Source organism: Pleurodeles waltl, chromosome 5 (genome assembly GCF_031143425.1).
Source record: "Pleurodeles waltl isolate 20211129_DDA chromosome 5, aPleWal1.hap1.20221129, whole genome shotgun sequence".
Taxonomy (NCBI): domain Eukaryota; kingdom Metazoa; phylum Chordata; class Amphibia; order Caudata; family Salamandridae; genus Pleurodeles; species Pleurodeles waltl.
In genome coordinates this window covers 123,628,101-123,653,121 of record NC_090444.1, presented here as the reverse complement: position 1 = coordinate 123,653,121, position 25,021 = coordinate 123,628,101, and the positions used below count along the sequence as shown (strand labels likewise).

At 44.4% G+C, this 25,021-nt stretch overlaps 1 protein-coding gene across 11 annotated transcripts in view; it reads right to left on the bottom strand.

Annotated features, from left to right (window-relative positions):
- HMBOX1 (homeobox containing 1) overlaps window positions 1-25,021 on the bottom strand; it is a 394,167-nt gene that overhangs the window by 89,389 nt on the left and 279,757 nt on the right. For all 11 annotated transcript variants that reach the window (XM_069233792.1, XM_069233788.1, XM_069233791.1 and 8 more), the window contains 2 exons: window positions 12,535-12,617; window positions 5-100 (listed from right to left, as the gene is read on the bottom strand). In XM_069233792.1, coding sequence (XP_069089893.1) covers window positions 5-100; window positions 12,535-12,617 — 179 coding nt within the window. The remainder of the gene's footprint in view (window positions 1-4; window positions 101-12,534; window positions 12,618-25,021) is intronic.

The following is a 25,021-nucleotide window of genomic DNA, read 5'->3' as shown; positions in this document are numbered from 1 at the left end:
TTACCAATATTAGCTCTCCTTTTGATCTCCTTTCTTCTGTTGGCGAACCAGTTATAAACTTTAAGAGAAGTAACACGCTCCAGGTCAGAGAGTTTCTTTCCTGCAAGAGAAAAAAACAGCGTATGTGAGTAAAATCTCAAAAGATCGACACAGACTGCTCGTGGTTTAACTACATGCTCATGTATGTATCATCTGGCACGCCGGGAGTATAGAAGGTGGTGTCTGCTGGTGAAGGGAAATACTGGAAAGGAACAGAGCTTAATCCAACCACTGAGGCATCAGTCTCATTTAGAGAATTAAATGATACTTACATTTTAATGAAGGGTCTCCCAAATGTCATTCTTTGTGACATATATGGCCATTTTTATTTTCTTCTGTACATCATGAGTAGACTTCAAAGCAAGACACTGCTCAAGTTGCTGATGTCATGCGCATTCCTCTTTCACAATACACACACACACGTCACGCATGAGAATTTAATGGTCAGCAAATGCCATTTCTATTTGGTTCCATCCTCAAGTATATTTGGTCTTCCGATTGTTATCATAATAAGCGCTGTAAAGCACAGTCGTATCTCAGGAAGATATATCTATAAACTAGTGTTATGACAAAATGTAAGCATGGAAGACCAGGTTTCCGCCTTATATTTGAGAGCAGGGACATATACTAGATGAAGGCTCTAGCAGGTGCCTTGGATACTGAAGCTGAAGGTCACCAGGGACAGGGACAAGAACTGAGATCCCTCCTTGAGATGGAGTTTGCTCTCATGGTTTACCCTTATACTGCTGGTTACATTCCCAATGAGTTCAACCCACCAAACTCCACATTATATATCTAGAATTAACCAGCCAAAGGTGCAGTTTGAAAACACAGCTTAAACAAGAATAAGCACTAAGAAGAGTAGACGAGAAGGAGGTTTTACTCTTGCACACATGCACGACATACATTACTTCATTGTGCTGCATATATGAACTTTGTGCAGGGAGTGTTCCAAGTGTCACCAGTACCAAAGTAATACCTGCGAAGTTACAAGATGAGGAGCAAGGCAGCCGACCTGGCTGAAAGTACAGAACTGTCACGAAAAAGGCGAAACTGAAAAGGAAAGCTGTAGTTAGCGTTTAATTTGTAAAAATAAATAATCAAACAAAATAATAGCTGCAGGGGTCCAAAGCTTTTCTTAGGAGCCTGCCACCAGTGCTGCTGAATACCAGGGTCGTGGAATACCAGGGCTGCTGAATAACAAGGTAGCATAGTCATGACTCCACCTCAAGCCTCTTTCTTCTATCACCCTACACGTCCTGTCTCCTTAGCTCACTCTTGCGGGTTCTTTTTTATTATCAAGTCTACTAGAGAGCACATGCGCTGTCTGTTGCGAGGCATATTGTGGCTTACCACGAACACAGAGGTGCTGGGAGCCCAGCCATGGCTTACCATTGGTTGGCTTTTTTGTCACTCATTTGCCTGCTTCTTATTCGTGTTCCAGCTTCTCAACCTTGTCTTTGTCACTCCCATGGAGCTTTGCCTCTTTACCATGTGTGTTGTTTGCCTGGTGTCTGTGCTTGATGTTAGAGAATTACTTTTTTTCTTTTTACGTAAGCACTCACAGAGAGTGCATGTGTTTTTGAGCTGTTTCCCTTGTGTGCCTCTACTCCCTCGTGCTGCTGCCTGTTCCTGTGTGCTTCTGCCCACCCTGCTCCCTGTTGTGCTCGTCCTTCTGCTTCACAATTGTGCATCAGCCCCCACCCTTGCTCATGTTGCTTCCATGTCCCACTTTCGTACCTGTATTGTTTTAATATCTCACACCCTCCCTTTGCTGCTTCTCAGTCCCCGACACTCTCCCCTTGTTCCTTCTGTGCCCCCCTGCCCTCCATTTGTTGTTTCTGTGTCACCCCTTGCTTGTGTTGCTTCCAGCCCCCACCCACTGATTTGCTGCTGTTGCTCCCACCCCGAGCTGCTTCTGATCCCCGACCCACTTAAAAAAAAAAAACACACACAAAAAAAAAAAAAAAAGCTTTTATGAATTTTGTTTTTAGTTATTGATCCAAACCCAACTGGTAACTAAAAACAAGAAAAAGCTGCATTATTTTGTAGGTATGCAGGTTAATGGTGCGCCCACATACAACATAATGCAGGTAACTGCGTAGAAGTTTTTTTTAAATGTTACTTTAGGCACACAACGGAAATAGGTCACAAAGGCGAGACCTATTGGCTTTACCAGTGCTATTTTATATATGTGTCGCCCCTTTGTCAGTGTTTTCTGACCTTTTTCTTCTTCCGTGTTCTGACTTTCTCTCTCTTGCTCTTGTCTGATGAGGAATATAAATTACAGGTCCCTAAAAAGCAATTCTAGTGCCAAACACAGACAACCACCGACATAAATGAAGTATTAAGTACTGGTTAAAAGGGACCATGCGGCAGCGCAGAAATCGTGGACAGAAGCGCAAATAAAAGCAGCTGGAGACTGGAGGATGAAGAAGAAATCATAAAAAAGGTTGAAGATTATGTGTTTGCATCAAGAATAAGGTAAAGGGGAAAAATAAGCCTGTCTGGAGCTAGAGGAAATGTACGAAACCTATAACCAAGGCAGTATGATATATGGGATGATGCCCTAAATGGCTACCTGCGTCACATGCACTCACCCCCATTGAGTAAACATGTCACATAACTATTGTGGGTACCACAATATGGCGTCAAGAGCTGGAACGTTTATTGGACAATGTGTCTGGTGCTAAATAAATGTGTTGTGTTTATTTATTTTTATTTATAATTTGTGCTACTCTTCGTGGGGATGTGGGTACCTTGGTTAATGTTGAATTAATCGTTTGATATGCCCATGTGGGTCAAATGGTACTGGTGCCACTAATCTATTAAGATGTGTGCTTGTGGATTTTAAATAGGATATGCAAAGTAAAACGTTAAATACATTTAAAAAGAAAAATGAATAGAATAGGAGAGAAAGGCAGGAGCCTTGCACTGAGCTGGGGGACATGGAAAGAGGGTGCAAATTACCCATTAACGGAGATGTTTTACTCAATAGGTGCTCAAAGCAAAGCTGAATAAAAAACAATGGACTAATTAAAGTATAAAACACTATGAATTTAAAGTTCAAATGCTCTTTAAATGATGAAATGACATAGATCGTGCACCCAAGACTGTAGCTATGTTACTGTAAAAGAGATTTGCATAGCACTGTATTGCCATTAGTATGGCCTTTGAGTGCTCTAAGGTTTTAGTACCTTCACAACCTGGTCTAGAGTATTCCCGATAGTGAGTTTGTTTTCTGTTTGAGTAGGATTAGCAGACGTGGGTTCTGTATATTCCATGTAGCTGATTGTCTCAGATGTGGGTTCTGTATATTTCATGTAGCCGAGAGCAGCGGCTCACGGCAAGTTTAAGGGGCTGGGTGGCACGTGGCGAGGGGAATTAATTAAAAAAACAAAATAAATCTTGCCTGGATCGCCACCACCATGCCGCTCCTCTGCCTTCAGTGCAGCTGCAGGCTCCCAGCCTGCTCTGCGGCCAATCTGAGCGCTGCTATCATGCTGCTGGCGGCACGACAGCAGCGTTCGGATTGGCTGGAGCGCCAAGGCAGAGTGGGAGTCGCTACCTGCTGTCTCCAACCCGGCAACACAGTGCTGCGTTGGAGTGAGCCTAGTGTGCATATGCGTTTGTGTACTCCCCCTCCGTGCTCGTCACAGCCCGTGGCCCCGCCCTTTTACAATAAAATGATAATAAACCATGTTTATTATCATTTAATTGTGAAAGTTAGGCAGCTGTTGCTACTGGGGGGCGGAGGAGCCACGCCTGGTAGCTGATGTAGATATGGATTCTGTATAGTTCCTAAGAACTGGTGAGTACATAGTATGGCTTGAGATATATTTATGAGATGAATGATGTAACTAAGACTAAAGTATCTTAATATAGTCTTATGAGCACCCCTTTAAATCATTCTAGCCTTGGGCTGTTGGGTAGGTGCTCCAATAGTGTGATACATGTTGTCTTAGAGTTGACTGCTTTTTCAGGGTCGGTGAGGTCCATATACATCATGTCTCTGAGCTATGCCCACCCATAAACTGCCTTTTCTGACCACTGGGTGCTTTTAACCAAGGTGGTTTAGGCCGGGTAACCAGCTCCTTCGTATGTGCTGCCTAACTAAAGACCGCTAATGTTGGCATTAGGATGCTTGAGGCAGGCCCTCACACACCTCTAACACTCCTGCTAGAGGCACAGGTGAGTCACAAGCATGATACAGAAAAAGAAGTGTCTGGGTGGGGATTAATATCAACAAACGTATGGAGTGACTGACGTACACTTGATGAGCACAGCTCAGACAAGCCACAAAGCACCACGAAGGCCTAACAAGGTTAGAATTACCAAAGACAATTTCGGTGGCACTCAGTTTATCGTGTAGAAGAAGCTTGATTGAGATATTACTAAATGAAAGACCTGTGCCCATAAGCAGATCAAGGATAGTACCCTGAAGAATAAAACTGCATGACAAATGTCGTGAAATAGTCTGGGAATAATACTAAAGCGCATGACAGCGTGTACTTCCTGATTGCAGACATTAGAGATATCCACACAAAACTCTCAACTGTTGAAGGCGCTACAAGCTCATTAACATCAACAAGCAACATCACACATCACTGTGTAACAGGTACAGCGACACAGCAATGTAACCAAAACATTTACAAAATCAATTCTTTTTGGCTACAGCCACTCTGGCCCAAAGAAGGCATCCCTTCAAGTCGATTGATTACCAAGATTGACTCAAACAGGTCTAGAGGATGCAAATATGCAGAAAAAGGGCACTCTCAAGAGAGCAATCCAAGTTAAATTAAAGGTCCAATGACTATGTGCTTTAGGAGGGGTACAACACTACAGTTATGTGCAAGATCACACCAGTGTGCTGCACGCTCCACCATCCTACATTGCTGACATGTCTGCCATTAAAAGAACAGCTGCTAGGCGTTACAGACAAACCTGGATTGGTGGTGCGCCATGAGCAGTAAGGCGGGGGGGTGGCAACATACAAGCAGCAACCTAGCAAACAGCTGCTGTTAATCAAAACAAGAAAGCCAAATGAACTTGTGCAACCAGACAATGAGGGTCATACACTCCTCAAGATGATGTAATGGGGTCAGAGTTTGCAGCTCAGAACCCCAACAGACTACAGAAGATGCTATTATCATTCCAATGTAAAGACTCTCCATGCCAAGTACCCTGAGTATCTAAGAGAGCATGGCTACCATGCAGCTTTGCGCACCAAGGTAATACTTGGATTCAGTGATGTACCTTGCACTGAAATTAGCCACCTTCTCTGTTCCATTCCTGGATGCCCTCGTCAGATTTCTGGTAGTTGCTTCCCTATTGCCCACAGGATCACCCATCATAAAGCTACATGCCTGAATGATGAAGTACTGCATTTTTTTCAGAGCAGCTTGGTATTTTGTCCTGTGGCAGCTTTTGCCATAAGTATTACACTTTCACTCTCTGAGAAAGTCTATTATTGGGATCATGCATCCAGCGTAGCACCTGTATCACTTACAAACTGAGGCCATCTTTAAGAGGTGAGGTGCTCAAGAGTGGAATAAGGGAGAGCCCAGTACCCATATACCCAGGTGTAAAACATCAGAGAGGGTGCGGAGAGTTCTGGCCAAGGTCGACCATTGTTCGCTGGGGGCCAACTAATCCTTCTGAAGGCCAAAACATCTGTGAGGGTGATAAACAACAAAGAAATGATAATGCATATTTCAGAGGTGTCGTGGTCCCTAAAGACATGGAAATGAGAAGACTTATGTAAGGGATTAAAACACTTAGCGCCTGATTTAGAGTTTGGCGGGTTACTCTGTCACAAACATGGGAGCTATCCCGTCCACCGCATTACGATCCCATTATATCCTATGGGAATCGTAATACAGCGGACGTAATATCTGTCACGTTTGTGATGGGAGTAACCCGTCCGCCAAACTTTAAATCAGGGCCAGTGTATCTGTAACGTAAAAAAAAAAAAAAAAAGAGACACAAAGTCAAATTATTTATTCTTCTCAATGGCTACTGATTTTTTAAGAGGCTTCACGTATGCAGCCTCAAGCCAATTTGGAGCACTAGAATAACCTAGATCTTGCTGCGGTTGACAAATCACAATGGAACTGTACTGAGGCCCATCTGGCTGGGAGGCTTGTGGGAGTCTACATATCATGACGACTCAGTCGGCTATCTCTCAGGTTGCATTGGCGAGCTAACATTATTCATGGACAATAGCAAAAAAAAGCGAAGATTAAAAAGAATTATAAGAAGTGGAAAGGGGAAGAGGAAAGCCACCTAAAGCACCATGATTCTAAGAAAATTCATTGTGGACTTGATAGAGGTCACAGCTTCTGTTTAAAATAGTTACAGAAGGCAATGGGTTAACCCCTTCCCAGTTCGCAGAAGGACACAGCAGGGATGTCCGTTGACCCCACTACTGTTTTCCCTTTACATGGAGCCAATGGTGCTAAGAGTCTGGGATGACGCACACATTACAGGAGTTCGCATTGGTGGGGACATGCATACTATAATTCATACTATCAGTCTGTACACTGATGAATTCTTGGTCACTCTGGATGACCCCGCTCACTCCCAGCCGGCCTTCTTGGAAGGATTGTAGTTCTTCCAAGGTGAGTGCAGGGAGCGAGCGGCGAACCCTCTGAACTGAAGTCTCATACATACACTATCTTGTCACCTAGCCTATCTTCTCCATTAGGTGTAACTGTGTTTCAGTTCAGCATGCCACACTGCGCCGCGCACAACTGTATTCTTGAGGCAGAAGCTTCCCTGTCCAAACACATATGACCGGCGACAGTGTTCCAGTGTTACTTGTAACATATGCGTTGGCCTTGGTGTGAAACAGTCTCCTCCGGACAACAACCCTGGACACTACTGTCGGCGCCCGAGAGGGCCACTCGTGGCACTATGTCCCATGTGCTATGGAGAGTTGAATATTTGAAATCATCTAGAAATATAAAAGTAATGTCAGCCTTTCAGAAGGATAAAATGCCTTCCCTTGAGCCAGGAAATACTAAACATCTGATATGTGCTAGAAGGCTACATTCCGAACAACATAGTGCTCTAGAAATACAGGTTATGTATGATTACTGCTTTTTATTCAACATTCATGTGGGAGAAGACTAAACTAGGGATAGTTTACGACAAACACAAATTACATCTAATTTTATCACCTATAAACAAGGACACATATTTAAGACAGTGGTCATTCATTTAGCTAGCACCAGACAGACACACTGACTATTTGATGCAGGAAGCCCTCGTAACAAAATGCTAGCAGCGCACGCTTAGGACTTAAGAGGCCTAAACGCGCACCGTCAGTCACCCATTGTCGGCCTTGGTACAGAGGTGGATGTTGGTGCCTGGGTCCCTTTGAAGAGGGAGCTCAGAGCTCATTACTTCCCTTAATGAGCCCCCTCCCTCTGGGCCCTGATGGCGGGGACTTTCTGGAGAGGTCTTTACCTGAATGAGTGGCCCTCGTGGGGGGCAGCACACCTGAATGGGTCTTTGCTTCTTGGCTGGGACTGTGTGGCGTCTGCTGCTGGGGGATATTTTGAATTCCCTGCTGGGGGCTGACTGGACCGAGGGAGGCAGGTGCCTCGTGGTCCTGATGGGGGTGGGTGACCTTGGGCCCTGATGCTGCTCTGGAAACAACTACTGTAGTCGAACTATGTCATAAACAACATGATGCCTGGAATACACGACATAATAATCATTATTTCATTACATCAACTATTTTTTTTTATATATACTCACTTACCTTTGTGGATTGTGGAAGGAAACTCAATGACAAACTAAGAAAACTTTGTTCTATTTTCTGGATCAACCAACACCTGCTGTGGTTTATCTCCTTGTGCTGCACTACGGAAATGACGAAAAAGGACTAGACACCATCGAGAGAGACAGCCTCCTTCCCCCTCCCCGCGCTGCCTCTCTTCACGTGCACCACAGTGCACGTTCAACATTGCACCAGGAGAACCCTGAATCCAGGCCCCTGCCAAGACTGCCCCCTCTCAGTCTAAGCCAGCCCTGGCACTGCTCCTGCTGTTGCTGCAGCGCCAGGATTGGCTGGGGCAGGGGATCTCGCTACTCATACTGAGGCTGGGGGCTGCTGCTTTGAACAACCCCTCGGCTCACTAATGTGGGCTATGCTGCAGACCTAGTGCGCATGTCTGGTTGGCCAGAGAAAGGCTGCCATCCAACCTGACAGGCGCACTCAGGTGCGCGCAGCGCTGGGAATCTATGTGACTCTGCCTACCAACATTGTTGCTATTGTAAGCCCCACCTCCCTCAGGCCCGCCTGGCTGCCTTGGGAGTGCTCCTCGCCCAATCGCAGAGACACTCACAGTTAGCTGCTGCACTTTAAATATATTAAAAAAAATGTTTTACTTAATGCATTTATTGGCATTTATTGGGGGGCCAGGGGCCAAAAGAATCAGTGGGGCAGCGCCCAAACAGAGCCCCGCCTCTGCCCTTCATACATAAAGAATGGGGGTGGGGGTTATACTACCCAGCACAACACTCAGCATGTAATGCTGCGAGCACCGAAACGGCCACGAAGGTTACCACATACCGTTATCTCACCCCCACCAGACTACACAAAATGAACCCTACACCTAGTGAGACCTGTTGCAAGGCTGTGGAGCACCGGGCACACTACTTCATCTCCTGTGGTCCTGTCCCAAACGGACCTGATATTGGGAGGACCTTTTAGCAAACATAGATGCACATATGGACACACAATTACCCCGCTATACGATACTGGGCCTACCTAATCCTCTGACATACCCGGTAGGATCTAGACGAGGACAGAAGATAGGTCTAGCACTTAGAGCAACACTGCAGGCCATTGTCACACATTAGGCACTTCCACAGTCCCCACACATTGCATGTCTACTTAAGCTGTGGTGGACTTTAGGCCAGGAGAAGCTCACCCCAGCCGCTGAACACCACCCAGATGCATTTCAGGAAATGTGGAGCCCCTTTATCCCGCTTCTTTCTAAAGAGTTTAACAAACGGACCTGCTCTAAATACTACAGGTCCTGTGCCTGCTTCCCATTGCTAACCCAGCTAGTAACTCTGCAGGATCTAGGTTATATAGCTACTCCCATGAGTGTGTTGGAGGAAGGGGTGGTCTGTTGTTATTTGTTAGTTCTCTTCTTTTTGCCAAATGTATGTCGTGTAACAATGCTCGGGCTCTTCTAGCCCAAATATGGTATGTCCGCCTGGCACATTACTTGGTTGTTTCTAGTAATACAAACAAAAAAAATGATAAAATAATTACAGGCAAGTATACTCCAGGAGCCAGAATCCAGGCACAACATGAGTGAATGTGACTTAATGAATGGCCACTGACTACTACACCACTGCAGGACCAGTTAAGCTTCCAAGTGGCCGGTCTGGAAGCCAGAAAACTGTGAAGCAGAGTCTGGCCCGCTTCTGTCTATGGAATGGTGCAAGGATATCTGCAGTTCTAGCAAAAAATCTAGTATTTTAAGAACCCTGAGAAACTGCTACAAGTCCTCCATTTGGCAACACAATCGCCCAATTGTTAGGAAAAGACGAAAACCTAGACCTAAACTTAAGAAGACGATATTGCACAGTTTGAGAATGTCATTGTAATTCGTGGGGGGATTGGAAACAAAATAAACTTTCCCTATTACTAGATTGGTACTTAGCTGAAAGCGTAAAGTAGGTAAAGCAAGACGAATACTTTTTAAAGGTGGGTTCCTCCCTCCCAGACTGGATATTCAATAGGCTGTTAAGGGCACACATCTAATGAGAAGAGTTATACACCAACCAGTTCTGTGAGCCAGACGAAATTCCCATTGAGCAACTGATTTGAATAAATGGCTTGGCTGCAGTCCACTTAGCTCCGAGGAGAAGACGAGAGAGCCAAATGAAACTCCTCCTTGGAGAAACATAAGCACCAGCTGCAGATCTAAATCATAAGGCAACAACTAAGAAACACAAAAACAGGCCTAGAACTGAGTAAATATTGTCTGATTCAAAGGTGGAGGCGCGAACTCCCAAAGCTAGGCTCTTTGAAAGCCCCCGTCACCGGAGAGCCGGTTGTAATCACCAGCAAGCCATGGAGTGGTGAACGGGACATCTAAAATGACAAACAAACGACATTCCAGCTGGTTGGCAGAGCACAGGCTGTTGGGGAGATGTACCGAAAACAGGAGGAGGGGAGTCTGTGGCTCCCAGGTACTACCATGAGAGGGAAGGGACTTGTCCAGGATCAGTCTTCAGGCTGAAACAATGTGCGAGTGTGTCTGTCCGGTGAAGTGGGCCACTCCATTTAAGAAAAGATGAAGAGGGGGAAGTAATGTGTCTTTTTGCGATGGCCCTAACTTTACTCACCAAGTTTTTTCTTGTTAGAGTTTTTCACTTCCGCCCATCTGATTCCTTCTGAACTAGCCCTGTCCTCACATATGCCATGTTATGTTGTCTGATGTTTTTTCACGATCATACTGATCTACGCTGCCTGTTCCTGGTCTCCAGACACATACCTGATTGAAGACCCATCTCGTGGTTTATCCTTTGCTTCTCACAGTGCTTAATTTGTAAATAAAAAGGTGCCGGTGCCCAAAGCCCTAATCTTAAACACGCGGCTGCTGCATTTAAATGTGCGAACACAGAGTACTGACGCGGCGTAATCCTGAAGCCATCTAGAGCCTCTCCCTGCCCCTTCAGCTCACTCTTGCAGCTTTCTACTGTCTCCCTTTGTGACGTTTTTTCCCTTCCTCCGTCTTTCCCATATGTGTCTTTTGCTCGCAGTAAATGCTTGAGGCAGAAGAATAAGCCCCGGCCCTCAAAAATAAGTGCCGGTGCTAAGCACTGGGAAGAACATGCACAAATTAAGCACTGGCTTCTCACTTGCCAGATGGATTACAAGAACGGGGAGAAAAGGTCATCGAAAAAGCACTACAGAAGAGGCAGCAATTCTTGCATTAACCCTCCACACTCTGGCAAGACAAACTACTTCCGACCTCTGGTCATACTCCCTAACCTTCGTGAGCAGATCTATGTTCACTAAATGAATCTTTTCACATATGTTACATATGTTTGATCAGAATTTATTGCATGTAGAACTTTCTTCTGAAAATCTCTTTTTGGAAATCTGCCACTGACTTTGTTCTTCCATGATAACCAACATTCTTTGCAGGAAAGGTCGTGGAGACCAGTAGTCCATAAACAAAAAGGAACAAACAAATACTCCTTTTCCTGGTTCTTTTTCGGATATCTGTCATGAACGCGGGCATGGCAAGTAAAAATATCTGAATGATATATTGGCCCACGTCACACAGGCTTGATCTTGTTGAAGCCTCCTTTAGAACTATTTCACCAGTAACCAATATGTTTAGTGTTGTTTCATAAGCACTCTGTTTTAGCCAGTGCTTAATTTGTAAATAAAAAGGTGCCGGTGCTCAAAGCCCTCCTCTTAAACACGAGGCTGCTGTAATTAATCTGCCAGCACTGAATATTGAGGCAGCTATTCCTGAAGCCATCTCGGGCCTCTTCAATCCATTTACGGCCACCCCCTGCCCCTTCAGCTCATCCTGCAGCGTTCTACTTACTCCCTTTATGACGCTTTTTCGTTTTTCCTTCTTCCTCTTTCTTTCCCATATGTGTCTCTTGCTCGCAGCAAATGCGCGAGGCAGAAGAATAAACGCCGGCCCTCAAAAATAAGTGCCGGTGCTCAGCACCGGAAACAACAAGCTAAAATTAAGCACTGGTTTTAGCTACTAGTATTCTTTAAATCTTGCTTTACAGAGTCACTAAATAAAATAGGTTCTGACAACTGACCAATATGTTTACCTTTCTCGCTGCGTTTAAACATTACACCAAGTAGAAAGGAGATAGGCATGTATTATACCACTTTAAACATCTTAGATTAGGTATTAACATGCTTAAAGGAGGGATGTTGACATTTTAATTGATGAAACTGAGCCTCGGTGCATGACTGTGTATCTTTATTACTAAGGGACCAGAGAAGACCTGCATGCAACTTCACAAAATGTAGCCTTGGCATTGAGAGCGAAGGGCGCCATGCACGAGGAGAAAGGGATCAGAGGAAGTGAAGGGGAGGAGTCAGAGGAGAACATGGTGGAGACGAATAGCGAAAGTAAGACAAGAAACTTAAAGAACGGGCAAAAGAGGAATACAAGCATAAAGTAGGTAGGGGAAGAAGGGTTCATCGAGGAAGAGGGAGAGAGAAAAGGACAAGAGAGTACAAGTGTAGAATGAGGGAGGAAGCAAGAAAGAGAGAAGGGAAAAGGGAGACAGTCTATGATGTCGAACGTATTCAATTAGTTGAGCATGTAAAGCATTAGTAGGTCGAATGTATTTCATGAGTGTATATATTGGGCTTCAAAAGAAAAAACAAAATCAACAGCATTGCAAAAACTACTTTTTTTATTCCACGTGATTGGTTGCCGCAGCAGCACTAGTTACTGGCAGAAATATGAAATGAGCTTGTACCTGGCTTCTGGATGACAGCATTGCAAGCGTTTGCAATTTCCTCTCTTTTTGCCTCATCCGGGTACTGGTTTTCATTGAAATAACTAGGAAAAAACATGTGTTCAGAACATCAAACAAAAATGTACTCAACAGTGACACAAAGAAATAAAATGCATATCAGTCAAAGATTGTGCAATATGGTAAAGTTATCGGAGACCCCACAGCCTGTCAATGGCATTAACAAAACACGTACATCAATCTTTTTTTGTGGATACTCCATATACGTGCAGATTCCTCACCTTCGACTATCCCAGGTGCCGGACTAGAATCAGAAACCTATGACATCACCCGGCGCTGGCTCCAGCAAGATGCCATAAGTGGAGTTGTGGTGACGTCACCGGCAGTGGTGGCTGGTGACTGAAAGCAGTGGTGGGGCACAAATACAAGACGAATTGCACCTTGTGAGAGAGCCTCACTACCCACGTATTTCCATTCATCGACTCACCCACTGCCTTTGGTCACCTACCCATTTACTCATTCACATTGTCATCCACTGCCATTCACACAACTCTTATACACAGACACCCACACTTTCTCAGCCACTCAGTCAAGCCCTGCAAACACTGATTCAAACAAACACACATTGCCTCACCCATCCAGTATCCAACAGTTACAGTGATAAAAGCTACACGTTTATTTGAGCTGCAGATTACATGTTTAATATGACATATCATGTCATTAGTCTGCAGAAGAAATAAAACGAGCATAACTAGCCATGATAAATTACTGGAACCATTACTGCCTTTGAGAGACAAAATCACCTACAGAGGCAGTGAAAGGAGAGGAGAGCAGAGAGACAGATTTTTTTCTTATTGTCTGTAAAAAAAAATACAGCTCCAACTTACTTGTGTGCAGGGTTGTCTTTGGCATATTTATGACTTGAGGTCTTCAGGTCACACTCCTGTCTCCCAGAGAGCCCTGGATGGAGTTATTTATTGTATTTGTTCCATTTCTCGGCCACAGACTGCTTGTAATGCAGGAAAAGGGGATTTTCTTTGCGCAATGCCACATTCTTTAAACGTGACCGTATACCCTTCTGATCACACCCCACCATTTAAGTATATAAGAAAGGGTGGATAATAATATCGGAGTGGCATGAAGTTTTCAGAAACCCGGGCTGAACAAAAAACTCTCCAGGCTGTTTACTATCAGGGCTTCTGGTGGAGGAGGAGATAAGCCAGGGACGTCACTGCATTCTGAGAAAACGTAAGGGCTTTGCGTAGGCAAGCACTGCCAGGCCTACTGTGCAGCTTTCAGCCACATACTGACGCAGACGCAGTGGGGCTTTTCAAAGTGCACTACTTTCACTCGGAAAATGTTGGTGCAGAAAATGTTTTACTTTCATCATGTATTTAAATATATGCTCCACTAGAGAGGCCAGAAAAGGCTAGGGGCGCAGCCCCTCAGCCCTTGAACACCAGCCGCCCCTGGTCACTGGAGTCGTATAACACCCACCCAGTGCCCTTGCGTCAGTTATCCAATTTTTCAGCCGCATCTTTTGGAGGCAAGAGTGAGACTAACTAGTCTAGAGGAAAATATGTGCAATGCAATAAACTAAATTGGCATAATTTTGCAGGGTCTTTAATTTTTCTTCAGAAAAAGGGAGGTTGGGGGGTCAGTGAGGAATCTGCTTAGATAAACATAATTCCCAAAAATAAGTAGCTTTTTCCACTGATGGATAATTCTAACTCCAGAATCCTCACCTTTGGACAGAATCCCAAGCAATACGCCCCATCTGAAGGAAACCTTCTTCTGGAGCCTGCAAAGTGACCATCCTATTCAATTCTGAACGCAAACAATGGTGCTCTGCAAAAGTGTATCGCTTTACAGATGTCTGCCCCCGGTAAACAACTAGCTAAGGCCGCAGTGAAAGACTTGCGAGAATGGAATGTGCTTAGATTCCCAAAGGCGAGTGTTTCTTCATCAACGCATAGCAAATTCTTATACACAGTACAATCCAGAAGGAAAGAGTTCTCTTTTCACCCACCACATCTTTCTTCATGCCTGTGTTGGCCATCAGACCTGATCTCCTTGGTGTGACTGATAATAAAGCTTACTGCATATTTTGGTTCCAACCTATGTAATCACTCCTCTTCTCTGGTGGGATGGGGTGGCGGGTAAAAAGTGGTCTGCCAGAGATGAGAAGGGGACACCACCTTTGGTAGTAAGTCGCTTTAGTTTGTAGGACGGGCATATCTGGGAAGAAGCACCCCTGAAACGTGGACAAACACCCAGAGCCTGCAGCTTGATAACTTGACAAGCTGAGGTCAGCGCAACCAAAAACACAGTCTTCAATGTGAAAAGCCACAACTGGCAACTATGTGAGGGCTCAAGCAGAAAACCCTTCAAAAATTAGTGGTGTAACCAAACCTTAGGAGGCCACCATACAAAGTACTGTATGGAGGTGTTCTCATTCATTTAAGTTGCTCCTGGTCTTTCCTCCTTGGTGATCAGGTACTAGGCTAGGTGAAATTTAATTTACACCAGCGTAATCTCGAGTAATTATGATTGCTGCATGAAATGTCCAAGATTACACCTTATTACGTAACTGAGATTTAGCTTGCATAAAATCCAATCGCGAGGGCATGGGAACAGAGCAAGCGAACCAAACGAGAACAACTGATAGCATCTTGTGCGATTCTGCACTATTTTTTTGCTGGACGGGAGGGAGCAGTTAACGCAAAAAAATATTACAATAAATGCGGATTTGGCACTTTTCACTAATAACCAATTTTGCAGTACTTTTTCGGCATTTGGTATGACTTCCACAAACAAAATTACGTGAATTCCGCCCAGGCTGCTCAGATACCTTACCACTACTGCCTAACCCGATGATAGCAGTAGGCATTTCAATTGATTTCGTTTCAAATAAATTATGTACAGCACAAGCAGGAGCAGGATATGCTTCACTCCTAATGCACACCAGCATAGTTAACTGCACAACAAGCGTCAAACACACAAAGAACAGGTACAGCACAGGCGTCAGAAGTGTAAGCTTCCCTCACTCAGAAAAGGTGCGCCACGGGCAGAAGCAGGGGTGCGGCTTTCAATGGGCGCTACTCCAGATGTCTCAAGAGATTCTGTTCAGCCTCAGTGATTCATTTCACTTTGTGTTGCACACCTCTACCTGCTCCTTTTCAAACCTGGGGACTAGATTCATAGAGGCAGCTGCTGCAGTGACCTGAGTGTAATCTCTAGGCCTTAGGTTTGTGCTACACAGTGAATGACTTTCACCATTTGGAGTTCATAAAATACATACTATTGAGAAGAAAGATAATATCAATTCACAAGATAATGCTTTAGAACAGTGGTTCCACAACCTGTGGTCCGGGGACCCCTGGGGGTCCGCAAAGCCTCCTCAGGGGGTCCCTGACTGCTTAGAAAATTAAGTAATATTAACAGATTAAGTCCCAGCAGTCACTGGAAGGGGGTCCTCGGATTCCAATAATGATTCAATGGGGGTCCCCAGGTTCTAGTACTGATCAAAAGGTTGGGAACCACTGCTTTAGAATGATCTGTTGTCGTCATTAAATGTGACATCTATGCAGATAAGCTGCAATGACTGCCAAGTGGCCCTTTGCTTTTTAAGACATTGCCAGCCAGTCCTCACTTTATATTCAGAAGCACCCTGCATTCTGGAGCATGTAGTCTTCCTTTAACAGGACTGGCTGAAAATATCACTTAAAGTCTTGACAGAAGGGCACATGGCAGCTGTGCACTGGAAGAAGTGCATAAATGGAAAAAAATCACCATGGGGGGGGGGGAGGGGAATAAATCAAGTCAAAAATTGTAGAGGCAGGCTTGCAGCACGGCGCGTCCTCCGTCAAGAAGAGAAACTCTTTGAAGTTCTTTGAACTGATGTTCGGAAGGTGTGGTTTTAAGTCCTGGGGCGAATTCTGGTATTGATCCACTATTGACTCTACATTTTTCTCCTAATTTATTCATCTCCCCCTGGTGATTTTTCCCATTCATACTGGTTGATACCATTATTCATTTGTCCTGATGATGACCCCCTTCAAATCACTCCTGATAGGATCGAAACGTCGACACTTGAACTATGGAACCGATATTAATTAATATGATTTATGTGTTGTACTCTAATTTCGAGTCTTGCCTAAAATCTTTAACTTTATCAGCCCCTAGAGATGAATGTGCGCATATACTGTGTATATATTTGTGCACAGCACTATGATACAACTTCTTCACTGAATTAAAATAATTGTCTGATTCTAATTGTACGTTTATGAATCATGAACACTGTGTCTAGGAGGTTTAGGCTTTAAAACTCTCCCAAAGGGAACCATTGTTTTTTCTTGCATTTAATCCTGCAAAAATCCAAGCTGCCCCTGACCCTTTCACATTTCTGGATCATTTATGGAATAATGAGGGGGCCATCGTTCCAAATGCAGAAGGTGAAGAGGTAGTCTGGGAGTAGTTGCCTTTGGCTCAGCTTGTCAAATTGCATCCTGTCCTCCTTGCAGCACAAAGAGAAAGCAAAAGTATGGCAAGTTTGGGTGAATCAGATGGCCTCTTATTGGCTGACAGCACCACAATCTTAATAGCCCAAACCCTAAGCCCCCACTGCAGTCAGCCTCGTAGGGGCCTTGTACTTCAGTCTGGTCCTAATGACACCCTCCTGACGCGGGTGCTGTGGCAGATGTGCATTGCCTGATGCCTAGTGGTGCAATATATCTGGCTGTTGTTCCTTGGAAGGACGTAAGTGACAGGACAGTGAGACATAATGAAACATTTCCTTTCTTACCAGGATGCTGCCCGTGTGAAGGACTAAGGAGTTTTGCAGGACATAATTAGGTGCCAGTTCTTTGTAATTAAGTACTGTGAGGGGCTCTCATCTTGACGGGGTAACCCGTAACCTTACCAGGGCGATGTGGGGCCCTGGGTTATGCCCCTTCATCCACACTAAATTCAGGGCCTTTCATAAAAAGACAGTCGGAAAGAAAGTTTGTCAAACTCTTTAAGAACACTTATGGTAAAAAACATAAAAATAAAAAAAAGGTTGATCTGAGAAACATTAATTAAAAAAAACAAAATAAAACCAGAAAAGGACACAATATACTCCTTGACTTATCCAACTGCGCAACCTTGTTGAGCCAAGAATAATGCAAACTGGAGGATGTTTGCCAAAGTCACTTTCCAGGGTTCTATGTGTCTGCCTAAGCACCAGGCTACAAATTTATTCCGTCTCCCACAATAGATTGACTTAGTCGATGGATGACTGGACTACTTCGACCACCTCTGATGGAAGCTGAAAGGAATTCAAATTGCCCCTCTTAATGTCCATGCATGAAGGTATAACCCTTGGAGATTGGTGCACAGTACCTGGCCCTGATTGATAAAGTAGGTCCATTCTGCAAGAGACGAAGAGCAGCACATAGGGAAAGGTGCACTAGGACTGTATACTACACACTTCTCAGCCAGTCTGGGGCAATGAGAATTACTTGGGCCTGGTCCTGACGATTCTTCCTCAGAACCCAAGAAATCAAGGTCATTGGGGTAGTGTAGCAGACACTGCCACTCAAACTGAAACGTGTCCCACAAAGCTTCGTGCAATGGATAATTAAGGGCAAAGAATGTTGGGTAATGGGTGTTGTGAGAGGCAAACAGATCCACCAGAGGTGTGCTGCAAAGATGTCCTGTACCACCTCTGGGTGGAGCCATCACTTGTGCTTGGCAAGATGACACAGATTGGGACTGTTGGCTTTGATACTGAGTGAACCCCTCAAATGGCTGGCTACCAGGCACAAGCTGTGTTGGCATGTCCAAATTCACAGCCTCAGCACTTAAACAAACAGGGAGAAATGGGCTCTCACCTTCTATCTTCATGTACCATATTACAGTGATGTAGTCTGTCAAGGTCAAACAGGTCGGAACTGAAGGGACAGGAGGAAGGCCTTGCATGCCAGCTGGATTGTTCAGAGTTAAAGCAGAGTAGAGTGTAAGTTTCTTTCATCTGGTGACCATAGACCTCTGATCTTTAGATTCCCAGATAGGCGCCCTCCCCAAAAATGGACACATTCATCATCACAGTGGAATCTGTTAATGGGGGCAGAAGCACTTTCCTCCTCTGACCCCCACCAGCTAAAATCTAATGTGGCATGCTTTGGAGATCGCAACGGCATGTGTGGTATTTCCATGATGTTAGAACCAATTCTAGTTGGTCATTAGATGCCAGCAAGCTTTTTTGACCAGGTGGGAGCAAGAAGCCAACAGCCCAATTAGATGCAAGACTAAGATTGGATTCCGAGCTCCCTGCTAAAACACTGGAAGCATATTCCAAATATCCTGGATTCTCTGAGGAAGAAAATCCCTGAGCAAGATCATATGCAGTGCTGCCCCTATGAAAAAGAGACACTAGGAGGGCTCCAGGGGCAATTTGGGTACATTAAATTAAAATATCAGATTGAACAGTAGTTAAGCTGTCTACCAAAGATGGTCCAATCCCATCTGCAGCCGGTCATCCAGGTATGGGAACAATGGTATTCCCAACCTCCTGAGACATACCAGGACCATCGCAATCAACATGGTGAAGACCCAAGGTGCCAAAGTCAGTCCATATGCAAGAATTGTGAATTGGTAATTAATAGAACCCACTACAAAGCACAGGTTCTTCCTGTGTGATATTAGCATCGGTAAGTGAAAATGTGCATCCTGAAGGCGGCAGCACACCATCCAATCCTATGTATTCTATGCTATCGAAATTCTCAGCCAGGGACAGCATCCTGTACTTCTCCTTGCACAGGTACCATTTCATGACCCTGAAGTCTAGGGTTGGGAGAGCCTGTCACCTTTGAGAAACAGGAAATACTGAGATTAGCACCCCTGTCCATTTCCTGCTCTGGCACCAAACCCCACTGCCTCCTTCTGCAGCAGACCTGCCACATACTGCACTGGATTTGAAGATGGTCTCTTCGGCCTTTCAAAGGAGTGAAAATTCCTACAGGTCAACTAAAGCCCCAGAGATCTCACTGTGGTTCTTCCTTCCTTAAATCCCTTAAGAGTTGCATCAATCCTCTATCCAAAAAGCTGTTACCTATTGAATGACATGCCCTTTAATGTTTTTGTACATGTGCTGAAGAGTCTGTGGAGCGCAGCCAGTCATGTCTTCTTAAGGTAAACAATGAGCTCATGGTTCAGGCCCGCTCTGATAATGCAGCAAGAGGAATCCTGCCTATCAAGCCGTAATTCTGCAAAGTGGCCCCACAAGGGTTCTGGTACATAAGTAGCTACCAACCCTGCCAATTCCTTAAGTGTGTGGGTGTAGTGACCCAAAAGACAAGATGGAATCAGTGAACGTAACACCAGGTTTCACACAGAAAAAGTCCTCTTCCGTACATCTTCCAATTTCTTAGATTTCCTGTTGAGAGGTTGAGTAGGGAAAGCTCTGGGGTTCAATTTATTTGTGGAGAAGGCTTGAACCACCAACACTCAGGAAATGCATGCAGGCACAAAAAGAAGGCTGGTCTTCTAGGGGTCAGTTTGTAGCGTTGGGCTAATAATCGGTCAACTGTTGCACATGACGCTGGTTGAGATCATGTTTTTTTTAAAGGCTTCAATGAGGGCATTTCCAGTGATGAAAGCAGAAGTTCTAAAACTTAAGCTGCTTTCTTAAGTATATATGAAAGCTTGCCATCCGTGCAAGAGCTGGACCAGGGACAAGATCAATGTCAATATCTGGAGATGTATCTAGCCCATTAGTAATCTGAGGGTCCAATAAATCCAAACCATCAGAGGAAGGCAAAGGATCAGTGTAACCTGCATCACTATGGCTGTCTGGGAATTGCTGGTCTGAATCGGATTCATAAAGATCATGGATAGTGCCCTAGTATTGCGCCTCAGCTTTTTTCCTGGTGGTATGTTCCTCTTCTAAGAGCCACTGAGCTTCTCTTCAAGACATCTTCAATGTCTCCGGATGTTCGTGAGGATGGAAAGGAAGTGTTAAAGGAGGCACCATAGACACCACTCAAGGATGTGGTGGTGCTGTAAATGGAGATGCAGGTAGCTTTGGAATCATTATCTGAGTTTGAGTGAGACGCTTTGGCCAGGGGCCTGGTCAAGAACCAGGGCCGAGTGGCACCAGGGAAAAAACATTCAGACTGAAGGGGTAGGCACCGGACGGACTACCTAAAGGTCCAATGGGGCCAACAGGTGCACCAGAGCGCACTGTCTATTGCCTGAAGATGTCAAACATGGCTTGGAGAAAAGAAGCTGAACTGGAAGCTGACGCTGGAAACTGGGTATTCCCAAGTTGGTATCGACTTCAGTGCAGGAGGCTAAGTAGGCTGATGTTTGAGATACCCCATGTGAACAAAATGCACACTTGGCAAAAGCTAAGTGTAATGCGTGCCCAAAATACCATTGATCACCAATGGCAAGCGTACCAAAGAGTTGACTGATATGTACTACCCACAACCTCCGACCACCTAGCTAAGGAACCCCAAAGACTTTTGCCACAAAACGAACACATACATTATGCAAGTCAGTGACACATCGTCTCATAAGTGATAGTGCACAGTGTCACATGTTTCTGTTCATATTTATTATGTTCTGGGCAGTGGCTGGAATGTTTTAAATATCTCTACGTGATATCAAACTGTATACATATTGTAAGTTTAATCCTGAACATACAAATACATTTAAAACAAGACTGTGTATTCATTGAAGTGATACAGATTACAATCTACTTTCAGGGGAATTCGTCAACTTTAATGACATCACATATTCTTAACTAGATGCAAGAATGTGAACTTTCTTATTTTCAACGGGTCCAAATCAACCTGAAATAAATATTCTGCTTGCACTGTTCTTAGTGTTCTGAACCAAACGGCGACACAGAGTGCTTTACAAAACTTCTACATAAATAAATAAATAAATATTGGTAACTAACTGGCGAGACATCTACTGTTTCCAGTCCCTGGCATGCTTTAAAAGGTCAGCCATATCTCTAAGGCACAATGGGACACTGTGATGCTCATGTTGTTACATATGAGCTAATAAAGGTCAAAAAGTCCCTGATCTGTGCAAACACTGATCAGGAAAAAAACACATTCTGTGCACGTGAAAATGAGAAATGTAATTTACTTATATGTAAAATGCTTTGCTTTTGAGATGGGCCAGTGGGTGTAGCAAGCCCGGGAACAGTTTGCAGAATCTTACAGTCACAGGGATGAGCGATGCCGTTGTTGCACTGTCACTTTCCATAAAGGAGTCCATATGGTGGAGGACCTGTGCAGCAGAACTCACAGTAAAGGTAGGGAACAAATATGCGATGCATATAGTGTCATGCCTGCATTATATGTGCATGCGCAATTATGCTCATACAAGCCACAGACAATGGTGCACCACTCCAAATGAATTTGTGTCCCATGGCATATGTGGGTGCAGTGCCTGGGCATTTGCTGACCCTAGCAGTTCCCTAGCCATCCATCAAAGTGGCTCCCGGGATCCAATAACGATACAGCAGCAGGCTCTACGAATCATGGCTCTGATTTACAGAAGGCTGGCCTAGGTAGGATATGTGCTGAAAACAGAGGGCAAACACCAGCTCAGCCACACGGGCAAGGGGGACACTCGGGATACTCAACATACAGCAAAGCAGTCCAGCTGCCGGCACAGCCCTTATCCTTCATACATGCAGCTTTTGTGGACTGGAAGCTGGGGGGAGGGATGGCTGAAGAAATACACTTACCTGTAAGAAACAAAATGTTCCTCACATAGGTGTGATGCACCTTTAGCGAACCAGACTGGCTCTGTGTCTGCAAGTCTGCTTCTTAAGGGACTAACCTGATTTGATTATAACCTATATGCCTTAATCCCATTGAATGCGGTCTTTTTAACAAAATCAATACTTACCAGCATACATGTTACTGGGCACATCTCCACTACAATTTGAGAAGTTGAGCAGAAGCAATGTTTGTTTGCACCAAGCCCTTTCTCTGAATGATGTTGGTAGTTTAGTTTCTAGGAACAGTCAAGCGTGTGCCTTGCAAATAAAACTCTAGCGGTCTAAGAAACACGAGTTTCATTTATTTTTGTAGGAAACGACACCCAAACCGGGATCTGAAATTGAAGTTATCGCAAGGACCAATCACATATATTTAATGCCCTCATTAGAAATGTCACTTTCCCCTTCATCCTGCAGACTGAGTAATAAATAGCAGTTCTTTTCACACGGTCTACAGTGGCCAAGAATAAGCACATTTTGAGCCATACAATATAGAAAATAGATGTATGGGATTTTTAAAGTGCAATTACATCAAATAGTAAACTAGGAAAAAAAGTAGGGAAAATTAGCAACGACGATGGATAAACTATTTATATTAATTCTCAACATGGAATATAGCGGTATCTGACGGCCCAGACCTTATTTGTTTAGTAAGTATAAGAGGAAATGCAACTAATCAGGAATGTCAGCCATGATGAAGCTCGAGTAGCCTGAATCTTAACATGCTTACCTTCATGCTCCCTATGAGCCCCGCAGCCTGATCTGTAAACAACTGCAGTTGCAGCCTTTTAGGTTTAAAGGTTTAAATGCGTTAAAATAAAGGTTGGATCCCGTGTAAACATAATACATGCTAGACGGTAGGACATCTTTATGTCTGATGACAGTGCTTAATTTGTAAATAAAAAGGTGCCGGTGCCCAAAGCTCCCCTCTGAAACACGCAGCTGCTCCAATTAAATGTGCGAGCACGGAATACTGAGGCAGCGTAATCCTGAAGGTATCTCTGGCCTCTTTAATCCATTTACAGCAACTCCCTACCCCTTCAGCTCACTCCATCAGCTTTCGGGTTTCTCCCTTTGAGATGATTTTTTCTTTTTCTCTTCCTCCGTCTTTCCTACGTGTCTTTTGTTCGCAGTAAATTCTTGATGAAAGTGCTGGCCCTCTAAAATAGGTGTCGGTGTCTGACACCGAAAACTACCGGCTCAACTTAAGTACTGTCTGATGAACATTACTGCATACTCCGCTTCAATAAAGTCGTACTAGGCAAGCATTCTTAAGCTGGTATGGTTCTCCAACATCCTCCCATCCCCATTCGGGGGGTGGGGGGGAGTGTGTGTGTGTGTGTGTGTGTATATACACACACACACACACACACACACACAATGCAAGTAGACTTGGCGGCTGGACTGCAACACAAGGATCTCCAGCAGACAAAAAGAGAACATGATTTAAAGGAAGGCTTCAATGGTAGAAATTAAACGTATTTTTAGGAACAGCGTTAAGGCCACTGGGGTGGAATAAAACCGCACTAAAAGAGCGAGGCATAATAAAGGCCCGACTTACTCTTAAATTAAAGAGTGTTTGTTGTTATGAAATGTATGTGGTGTTTGTACAGCGCACACCTAGCTGAAAAGGCAGCACAGTGTTGTACAGGGTCAGAGGCAGACACAAGCCAATGCTTGATAGGAGATCTAGCTGCTTTTCAGCTTCGTCACTGCATGGTGGTGTAGGCTTCTTTAAAGAAGTGTTTCTTTAGCTCTTTCCAAAATTGGAGCTGCGTCGGGGCAGTCCTTAAGGAAACGAGTATGTTGTTCCAGCTTCTGGATGTATCGATGGAAAAGGCCTGCTGCCTTGGTTTTTTTTAAACACTTTTTAATCAGGCTGCTGATGGCCTGGATGCGGGTATGCCAAGGGCTCAGCGGGTATGCCAAGGGCTCAGCGGGTATGCCAAGGGCTCAGCGGGTATGCCAAGGGCTCAGCGGGTGTGCGGAGTATAGTAAACATTATCAATCACATGATATGTACAACGTGCCAGTATGCCAGATATCCTATTCTATTAAAATATAACTTATGTTCTCTTTAGTAGCAGCTGATAATTTTATGAAATTTAGTAAATGTACGTTATTTACTTGAAGGTAGTATAATTTTCTACATTTTTAAAAGTGGTTTAACATACTGCTTAAAATGAGCCATACGGCCAATAGACAATAGTTGTCCACAACTACTCTAACCTTTATGAATGGCCTGAAAAGAGATTACAATATGCTGAAGAACCTCCGTGGGCACTGCGCCCAGTGGAACGCCACATCTTTGACCTGGTCCTGGAAGAGCCAGGCCTCATCATCTAGTTGATGGATCCTTAATGTTCACTGGGTATAAAGCAACCTTCCTGACTTCACATCCAAGTTTGATGGCCTCACCTTCTACAACTGCATGGGAGATGAGAACATCTCCATCAACCAAAGCCTAATGCCTTTTTATCATCAAAGTAAGCCATTTGTGAGCCTTTAGTGGCCACAAGATTTTGGGGAGGCCACAGTTGTAAAAGAGGATGCATGTTAGTATAGACAATGTTTAGGATGGTGCAATACCAAACAGAACCCTGGTTTCCTGTAAACAGTACAAAGCTTAGGCCCGCTGAGGTTGTCAAGAATAATATTCACCATGGTTTTCTTCATTCCAAAAGCAAGAGGTAGATTGTGTCCCAC